We start from the raw sequence: 9,859 nt of genomic DNA on the forward strand, positions 1-9,859 counted from the left end.
GGACAGTCTTCCTAATGCCACATCCCTGGATGGCCGGGCCATTCTTTGCAACTATTTTCAGCTCTAAGCCACACATTTTGCTCTGTCAGGATAAGGCCTGGTTCCTTCACTCAGGGAGATCATAATCAAAAGAGAATTAAAATAGGATTCAAGTAAAACATGGCACGCTCTGTGAAAAAGGCCTAAGAGCTTCATGAAAATAGCGACCCCCGATAGCACCTTTGTACTCCACGTGTACTCCCAGTGTCTTGCTTGGTGCCTGGTGCATGATAGAGACTTCACAGATTTTTGGAGAGAGGCGGAGCTAGAGAGAGGAAAAGTGGAAGAAGAGAGAAAAATATAAATAAAAAAAGAACTGAGCCTGACTTCCCACAGCAGGGAAAAATGGTGTGTTCTTTATCAATATTGGACTTCTGGTCACAAGTCCACCTACCCACAGTGAGTTTCCATTTGGGCACTTCAAATACAAGTTTTCATGTCTTGAACCAGAATCCCATTTCTTAGTAGATGAGACTTATAGATGTGCTCTCAGCAAAAACTCTGAGGGAGATCACAGAAAATAGCAAGGTTTCCCTGTTTTGGTTATCAGCGGAAATGTCATGCATGCCGTGAACCATTCTACATGGATGCTGTAAGTTGCCGGTTGGTCACCATGGACTGTGGAAATATGCAATCCATGCCTAGATGAGTCAGCAAGTTAGAACACTTGAAAAACTGTTATTTAAATTTAAGCTTTTCTTCTTTCCAATTGTGGTCACTCAGAATGCGATTTCATATCCAAAAATGAAATAGAGGAGCAGCAAATTATCTGAATAATTCATGCCAGAATTACCCAAACACCTTTGTTCTTTGAATACTGTTAATTTGGGACTAGGTAATTGAAGGGTTCAAGGAGGATTGAATTATCCTGATATTTTTCAGATAAATGCCTCAAGTTAATATTTTACTTGGTACAGACTTAGCTCTAATCATAAGGGGTTTTGTCCTGCAGAAAGAGTGCTCATTTTAGTGTTTTTGACCACAGCGCCTCTTATATTAAAGCAGACATGCCCATCAAAGTCTAAACTTTATTATCCTTAGACTATGACCAATACCTTCTTTTAAATTTTATATTTTAATTTATTGTTAAAGTGATATAGATACTTATAAGAGTAATATTAGCATTATAATAAAGACTGGATGTGCCCTGTGCCAAACCCACCCCCTTGCCTAGCCTCACTCTTTTGAATCAACCACTCGCTTTTTCTTCAGATGTTTTCTCTAGTATTCTCTATTTCTAAGTAACATGCTCATACAGATTTTCAGTTTCAAATAGTATCCCTGTTATCTGCTGGCATTCTACTCTAGAAAATCAAAATGATAGCACTTATAAACACTTATAAAGCATGTACAGTATCCCAGAGAATATTTCAGGTGCTTTACACATGTGTATTATTTTAATCTTCTCAATGACACTATGTGGCAGATACTTTTTTTTCTTTTTTTTAAAGAAACAGGGTCTTGCTCAGTCACCTGGGCTGCAGTGCAGTGGTGTGATCTTGGCTCACAGCATCCTCTAACTTCTGGGCTCAAGAGATCCTCCCACCTCAGCCTCCTGAGCAGCTAGAACTACAAGCATGCGCCACCCCACCCAGCCAAGCAGATACTATTATTGTCATAATTTTGCATATTGGAAACTGAGACAATGATTACATATCTTTCCCAAGGTTACATAGTAATGATGGCAATAAATTGTGGAGCCAGGATTTGAACTCAGTCAGTCTGGCTCCTAAATCTGTATTTTTAACAATGAGCCAAATGTGTCTAGCTCCATTTTAGCATCCAACAATCCAACACTGCGCCTGTTCTCTCTTTTTCTGTCTCTCTCTTCCCCCTCTTTCCTATCTCTCACACACACACCTACACACATGCACACATTCCTACTTCCTCTTCCTCCCACCCCCATGAATATAGTTGTATCACTCTAAAGAGCTGAATCAGTATTCAGTGTTAATTATCATTATGGTTATTTAAATATTAATCACAAGGACTCATTGTGTTGTCCTGTGTTATATTTTCTTTGTCATACAATTTTGTTTCCCATGGAAATAATTTTGGTTTCTTAATTTACAATGCATTTCTAAACACTCTGCTGAAGACCAAAGCATCTTTTAGCACCCTCAGACAGCTCAGGTGTTGGTCAGTTTCTCTCTGTTCATGGAGACCCCTCCTCCTGCCCCCATCTTCACTGCTGCCTCCTGGCACTGCCACACAGCTATCATCCCGGCGTCTCTCATGCACATCATCCTGGAAATTCCTTGTGCCTCTCTCCTGTTTAGACTCTGTTTCCTGAACCTGTCTTTTCTTTTCTGTTTTGTTTATTCTCGTGCTTCAGTCATGTATCTTCCCACCCAAGGAAGGTAAATAGGTGCTAATTTTTTTGAGACCTTGACAGTCTGAAAATATCTTCAATTTACCGGATTGAGTGTTTGACTCAGTATAGGATTCTAGGTGGGAAATTATTTTCTTTCAGAATCTTGAACACATCATTTCATTTTCTTTTGCTTCTAATGTGTCTGTTGAGAAGCCCCATTCTTCTCTGCCGATGGCTTGGAAGATTTTATGATTTCTTCTTTATCTCCAATATTTTGATTTTTTGATGCTTTGCCATGATGTGGGTCTGTTTTCATTCCTGGGCTGTGGGCACTCAGCAAGCTTTTTCAGTCTGGAACCCTCAGTACTTCAGTTCTGGGAAATGTTTTGTACAATTTCTTTGAAAATTTTCTCTTCTCCAATTTCTCTGTTCCCTTTTGAAAATCCTCTTATTCTGGACTGGTCCTCAGATTTTCTAACGATTCTTCTCTATTTATCCATACGTCGACTTTTTTAGTTTGAATCTCTAATATATTTACTGAAACTTGCCTTTCAATCTTGCTATTGAATTTTTTATTTCTGTTATAATAATATTAATTTCCAACATCACTTTACTGGTCTTCTCTTTGTTCCTTTTTTATAGCTTTTTTTTTTCTTTTTGAGACAGAGTCTTGCTCTGTCACCCAGGCTGGAGTGCAGTGGTGTGATCTTGGCTCACTGCAACCTCCGCCTCCTGGGTTCAAGTGATTCTTATGCCTCAGCCTCCATAACTGGGACTACAGCCACCACACCTGGCTAATTTTTGTATTTTTGGTAGAGACAGGGTTTTGCCATGTTGGCCAAGCTGGTCTCGAACTCCTGACCTCAACTGATCCACCTGCCTCGGCCTCCCAAAGTGTTGGGATTACAGGCATGAGCCACCATGCCCAGCTTTTATAGAGTTTTATGTGCAAATCTTATTTAAATTTTTGCAGTCAAATACAAATGCATATCTTTATCTTCCTTTTTACAATAAAGGTGTCATACTGTACACACAGTTTTGTTTCTTGCTTTTTTTCACCTGACATGTTGGAGGACTTTATGTGTTAGTATATAGAGAGCTTCTTCATTCTTTAACATAGTTGCTATCATCTTCAGAAGTACACGGTGCTTCTAATTCCTGCATCGGGCAGTGCAAATCAGTTAGTTGGATTCCCTGACTGTAAGCTTGGGTTTTTGCTTTTTCTGCTCTGCTAAATCAATTCTAAATGTTCATCCACCTTTCTGTTTCTGAAATACCGTTGACATTTTGTCTGTTGTATCCTCTCCTCCCATTTCCCTTATTCATCTAAATTTGTGCCTTTTTTATTTATTTTATTTCAGTGTTATTTTGCAGGATATGGAGGACAAATGTGTGTATTCAATCCATCATGTTTAATTGGAATCTCTAGCACATCTTTTAGCCAATTAGATTTTTCTTTCACCTTCTTCCCTTTCCCTTTCTTGCCCATGGACAGCTCTCTAAAGTTCCAGTTAGAGGAAAAATAAAAATAAGAATTATAACTTTCAGATGATGATGATGATGATCAAATATATTCCAGCACACTGAAAATAGGCTGCATGGTCTTTGTGAGCAAGCACAATTTTGAGACTCTGGAGCCATGCCTGGGGCTCTCCTGCATCCAAATATGGTCTCATAATAGCTAGTATCATTACCAGAAAGTGTTTTTGTCTAGTGTAGCAACAAGAAGTAATTTAGTAATATGTGGCCTTGTCCACTCTCAGAAGATAGCTCCTCTCTGAAGATTTTACACCCAGAATGGGAGTAATACCTCATGAAAATGATTGCACCTACCCAAGCGAAAATTTATTTGAAAAGCAAAGCTGTTCCAAGGCTCTAGTTTGTACTCTTTTCCCGCAGAGTTAGTACATATCAAGTATTGAGGGAAAAGGAGCATACTGTTCTTTAGCTTTTTCTTTTTCCCATAGATTTATCTACTTAGGATCTTTCAACATGCTATTACTCAGTAATCACACACCAAAAAGCATTCTTCTTTAAACTTTTAAGGCTCAAGCTTATGGGAGAATAAAAATGTCACCAGTGAATCTATCTAAATAAAATAAAAATATTTTGTTTATACTCATCCAACAATACTATACTTCCTATCTTGTTTAACTCCGATAAAATTCCCTTGACTGTAAAATGCCTGTATTTTCAATCAGTATGGTTGAGAAATTATTTCCATAGCTGAGTTAAAGAGTGTTTAGTAAGTGTGTGTTATTACATGACTGTTGCTTTCATTGTTTAAAGAGTAGTTTATATGAAAAGAGAATAATTTGCGTATTGGAACGAAGTGTTCAGTGTGGTTTGTGTGAGGATGATTTCCATTTTTTGGTGAGCTCTTTAGTGGTATTGTCTTGTAACTTGACCATAGTTTTATCTAATTTTGGCCTGTGGTTTCTCTTCTGCTTAGGCATAATGACATCAATAGAAAAATGAAGAAATCCTACAGCATAAAGCACATTGCTGAGCCAGAGTCAAAAGAACTCTTCTTGTAAATCACTTTTTAAATTTTCTCTCACTGATGCCCTTTGGAAATTATTGGAAATTTCTGGACTATCCTCTATGGAAAGAGAACCGTGAAAACAATGCCTCACCAGCAGAAGAACAGAATATCAGGATGCCTTAAATTCATAGTAGTAGACTGTAAAAGATTCATTTTGGGGTGATATCTGTATATATAACTTGTTTTTCTTAAAGATGCTGTTTAAAAGCATGATTGGGAAAAGGTATGTTTTTTAAGAGTAGATTGATTCACCCTACCCACAGGACATTCACCAAGCCACTGATGCCATTTTATATTTCATCAATTGCATGAGTATTTGCTAATGTTGATTGAACCTCCCTTTCCCCATAACGTGGGCAGATTTGGCTCAGCTCTTTCATGAGATCAGGTCGGTGGTATTGTTTTCTGTCAAGAGTGTTTTTTCTGTCATTTCTACTTTTTGTATAAAGGAAATAAAACAATGTTAACAGCCACCTATAAGCTTGGGGCACCTACTTTCTAACAAATCTGTGATGTTCTGATTTCTAAGGGAGTTTGCAAGGATTTGGATTGCTGATATTTGATTTCAGGAACAAACTGCTCAGTTTAGCGGTTTTCCCATAGGGGTCAAATAAAACATTCTATATTTCAATAAGTACTAAAGGATCAGACAAGTATATAAAGTAAGTCAGTTCCTTCTGCCTTCTCAAATCTCAGTGTTGACATGGGAAAATATTAAGGAGAACTAAGGTTTTAGCCCCTTCTTGGGTCGCTTTTTTCTGCCTCTGACACATTATGAACCTGTCTAATCCCTTTAGGAGACAGTGTGGAGCCGGAGTTCATAACAGCCGCATTGTTGATGCAGCTCCTTCACTCCATGTAAGCGGTAAGTTCCAGAAGGCTTCCTCCTATCATGTAAAAATATATTTCTGTTGAAACTTCAAGAGTTTTATTTTCAAAGTGTTGGCATGGCCTATAAGAGGCCTGTCAAGTTTTAGTTTTAAAGTAGAATGTATTCTTACCAGTAGGAGGGAACACTGTATGCTATTATAGTTACTAGCAATGTTACTGCAGCCAAATAAGTCAAATGTGAACCATTCCTGTATCCTGGTGCAGAGAGCAGATAAAATCACTGAATTAAGAGATAATCTTGCATATGTAGGTCATCTGACAAACTTGGGCTTGATGAAGTTTGAAATGTCTTAAGACCTGGTTCCTGGGTAACACTACCAGTAAATCGCATAACTAGGCTTTGGTACGTATTTGCCTATTATCCCCACTACACTAATGAACCTACACTGTGCTGTCTCCCTAGTGCACTGACTGCTGGACTCACACACAGTAGGCATGAGTTCTGGTGTTGGCTCTTCTTCTAACAGCCCTTTGATCTCAGGCAAGGGACATTGCCCTGCCCAGGAAATCTGGAAAGGGCAAGACAGGCCTACATTCACATCGAGGAGAAGTTTCCTTTGAAACTTACTGAGCAACACATCTATGAATTTCAGTCCGTGTGCTGTGTCCTTGTCTGGGTCCTGTGAGTTGCTACTGTTAGAGCCTGGTGCCATGTGCGAACCTTCATTTATCACATGGTCTTTTCCTCAAACGAGATGCCCTCGCTCTGATTTATGGCCCCTTGGCCTTATCCACCCACTTTGATTTCTTCCTCATATTTCACTACTTTGTCCTATTGCTTGAGATTGTAATAGAGAATTTATGGCAAGCACATGTGAAATGTAGACTCCTGTGTTTTCTTTCTGCTTAGTGCAGAGGAGGTGATGGTGAGGTCACACAGCCAACCTTTGGGATTTGGCCAAAATGAAGCCTCAAAGAAAGAGGACCCAGTGAGTGCTCTGTCTGTCTCCCAGAGGTCCCAGTTTTGTTCTTAAACTGTGTTTTTAAATGTGAAAGGTGAAGGGGGCTAGGCAGAGATTTCATCAGCCACATAGAGTTCCCAATTAAACATAGCAAAGAAAATTTCAAGAGTTTGAAAGAAAGAGATGTTACTTTGACTTAGAAAACACTGGCAATTCAGTTGTTCAGTGGCACTAGCGTTTTAGCTTCTGCAGTATGAGTACAGAAGAGCAAAGAATAAAAAAGGTAAAATAGGGAAGTTGAGCAGATTCAGATCAGCCCAAGAAATCTGGGCTGTCCAAGTTCCTTATGAAATTGATACATTATGGTTGCTTGAAATTAGTACAAATGATGTTTTCCTTACAACAAACTTAGTTTTGTCCACCATTTTTTAAATGAAAACATACAAAACTCGTTTATTTTTTTCTGGAAATTGAGAAGCATTAGCATGTTAAAGAAAGCGAGAGTGTGTTTTCTTTTAGTGAGCAGAGCTTTGAGGCCCCTGCCCCAACTGCCACCCAATGGGCTAGTAAAATGAGTAAAGCTCTATCTGCATGCCTAATTACATGCAGCAGAGTAGGAAACTCAGCTCCATTGTAAAAAAAACAATCACATCTGTCAGCATCTTTTAAAGACTGGCTTCTTTTATGTCACTAAAGGGACTTATATTGCCAAAGTTCAACGCAGCAAATTAAGAATGTTTCTTAGAAAAGATAACAAGATACCAAACTGTCACCACTTTCAGTGGATTGAATTCCCATTATTTATTCTTGTAAAACAGTATCAAGACTTCAAATCAAATAATAAAGTTCTAGATGTGCATCACAGGGTTGGAAGTGGGGATGAGGCTTTCGAAAGATATCTTCAAGTAAGAGTTTGAGAATTAATTATTTTTCTCAAAATAAATAATTATAAGCAAAATTATGGTACAGGCTAGAGGAAATAATTATAAATATTTAAATAACTCCCTAAAAGACTCCTTGATACAAACTAGATTAAATATTTTTTCTTCAGCAGCCACCTATATCCTTAATGTTGAATTAAGTTAGTAGAGCTAAGTAAGCCTAAGGGACTATTGCAACAGAGTTGGTACCATTGCCCCTCATAAAAAATGGAATTCACGCTGTCTACAGCCTATAACTCTCATTGGTTGATAGGTCTGTCATTGTTGTTATGTTATCTCAGTATCATTTCCCTTTATTCTTTAACTATTGCATAGTTTTGTATAACTTTTCAAGCACTTGATTCCTGTATCCTAATGAGACCAAAAATTTGTTAATCTCAACAATCTTAGTATCACCTCTCACAGATGGCGTTTAGTATCTACTAACAACTTACAGCCATCTTTCTTTTCATTTCCTTCCCAGTCTTCTTCTATTCTCTCTTTGTCCTCCTTTTCTCTCTCTCTTCCTCCTTCCTTCTCTCCCTTACTCTCTCCCCTCCCTCCCTCTTTGCTGTCATCTTCCCTCCTTTTTTCTCTCTCTCTTCTCTGCCTTCTGTTTACAAGATCACTAAACTCTGCATATATGGGATCTTCCTTGAAAGAAACCTGGCAAAGAAATTGCAGTAAGTAGACCTGTGCTGGACCAGGTTTACAGTGAAAAGCAAGTCGCTTCTCCCTTCTTGCCAGAGTATGTGAGTGGGACAGGCATCCCACATGCTGATATATTCAACACACTGTGATTGAATTCATGCCGAAGAATGAAGCCCTGTGCTAGGCATTCCGCTTGAACAAAAAAGACCTGGAAGTTGGTATCAGCCATAGTAGCAACAAAGATAGATAAGTCTACCAAATTGTGCATTTGGAGAGACTTGTGGAAAAAACTATTCCAACTAGTTTATAGAAGTGATTCCCAAATTTTGCTGTACATTATACCACCTAGGGGAGCTCTTAAATATTGGATGCCCAAGCTAAACCCCCAACAAATAAATCCCCTCTCTGTGGTGGAACCTAGGCCTCAGTATTTGTAAAGAAGAAGATGAAGAAGAAGAAAAAGAAGAAAGAAGGAGGAGGAGGAAAGAAGGAAGAAGGAGAAGAACAAATAGGATTTCCATATGCAACCAGATTTAAGTTAACAATAATTGTACCTATTCATGGGGTACATAGTAACATTTGGAACCATATCATTTACAGCGATCAGGTCATGGTACTTAATATATCCATCACCTCAAATACTTAACACTTCTTTATGCAACTAAGTTTTAAAACCAGCACCTTGCTAACTCAAAACGTGGTCAGAACCCATCAGCATTGGCATCGCCTGGGAGCATGTTGAAATGCAGAATCTGGCATTCACCATGGCTTCCACTTTTAATTTTGTGATTCCGTGAACTGTCTATTGAGAAAACATTTGAGAAGAATAGGCAAAAAAGTACCCTGACCTCAAAGAGAAATGAAGAGTAGTAAATCCCTAAACCTGGGGTAGAATGTGGAGAACCTATTTTGTGTTTTTTGTTTGTTTGTTTGTTTGTTTGGTTTTGTTTTGTTTTTTGAGACGGAGTCTCGCTCTGTCGCCCAGGCTGGAGTGCAGTGGCGCGATCTCCGCTCACTGCAAGCTCCGCCCCCCAGGTTCACACCATTCTGCTGCCTCAGCCTCCAGAGTAGCTGGGACTACAGGCGCCCGCCACTGCGCCCTGCTAATTTTTTGTATTTTTAGTAGAGACAGGGTTTCACCGTGGTCTCGATCTCCTGACCTCGTGATCCACCCGCCTAGGCCTCCCAAAGTGCTGGGATTACAGGCGTGAGCCACTGTGTCTGGCCTATTTTGTGTTTTAAGGGAGTGTGTGTAATGTGTATACAATTTGAAAATCATGTTCCATGTTGTAATTCACAAGTTGGAAATTTTGTAAATCCTAAAGTTATAGAAAGTGAAGCTTCTTTTCTGGAAGGGAGAGGTAGAAGACACACCAATAATTTTTCAATCCAGGATAGGGCCATTACACTTTTATGTTTAATCATAATGTAGCTAGGTTTTCACTTGTTATGAAATATTTCTCTAAATTTCGTAAAATCAATGTTTATAGAAGTCAAATCACCAGAAAACTACTCATTATGCAGTAGCATAACCAAGACAAAGCACACTCAAAGCAAAGACCAAACCGCACCTCTCAGTACCATTTCCTAGCTGCTA

The 9,859-nt window shown here is 38.8% G+C and overlaps 1 protein-coding gene across 15 annotated transcripts in view; it reads left to right on the top strand.

Annotated features, from left to right (window-relative positions):
• Positions 1-5,371, top strand: part of SNCAIP (synuclein alpha interacting protein) — a 150,184-nt gene extending 144,813 nt beyond the window's left edge. For 14 of the 15 annotated variants that reach the window (XM_055298943.1, XM_055298949.1, XM_055298942.2 and 11 more), the window contains one exon: positions 4,806-5,371. In XM_055298943.1, the coding sequence (XP_055154918.1) occupies positions 4,806-4,890 (85 nt within the window). In that variant the 3' untranslated portion in view covers positions 4,891-5,371. The remainder of the gene's footprint in view (positions 1-4,805) is intronic. The other variant, XM_055298950.2, reaches the window with a different exon arrangement.
• Positions 5,372-9,859: the final 4,488 nt, after the last annotated feature.

Source organism: Symphalangus syndactylus, chromosome 11 (assembly GCF_028878055.3).
Source record: "Symphalangus syndactylus isolate Jambi chromosome 11, NHGRI_mSymSyn1-v2.1_pri, whole genome shotgun sequence".
In the NCBI taxonomy this organism is placed as follows: domain Eukaryota; kingdom Metazoa; phylum Chordata; class Mammalia; order Primates; family Hylobatidae; genus Symphalangus; species Symphalangus syndactylus.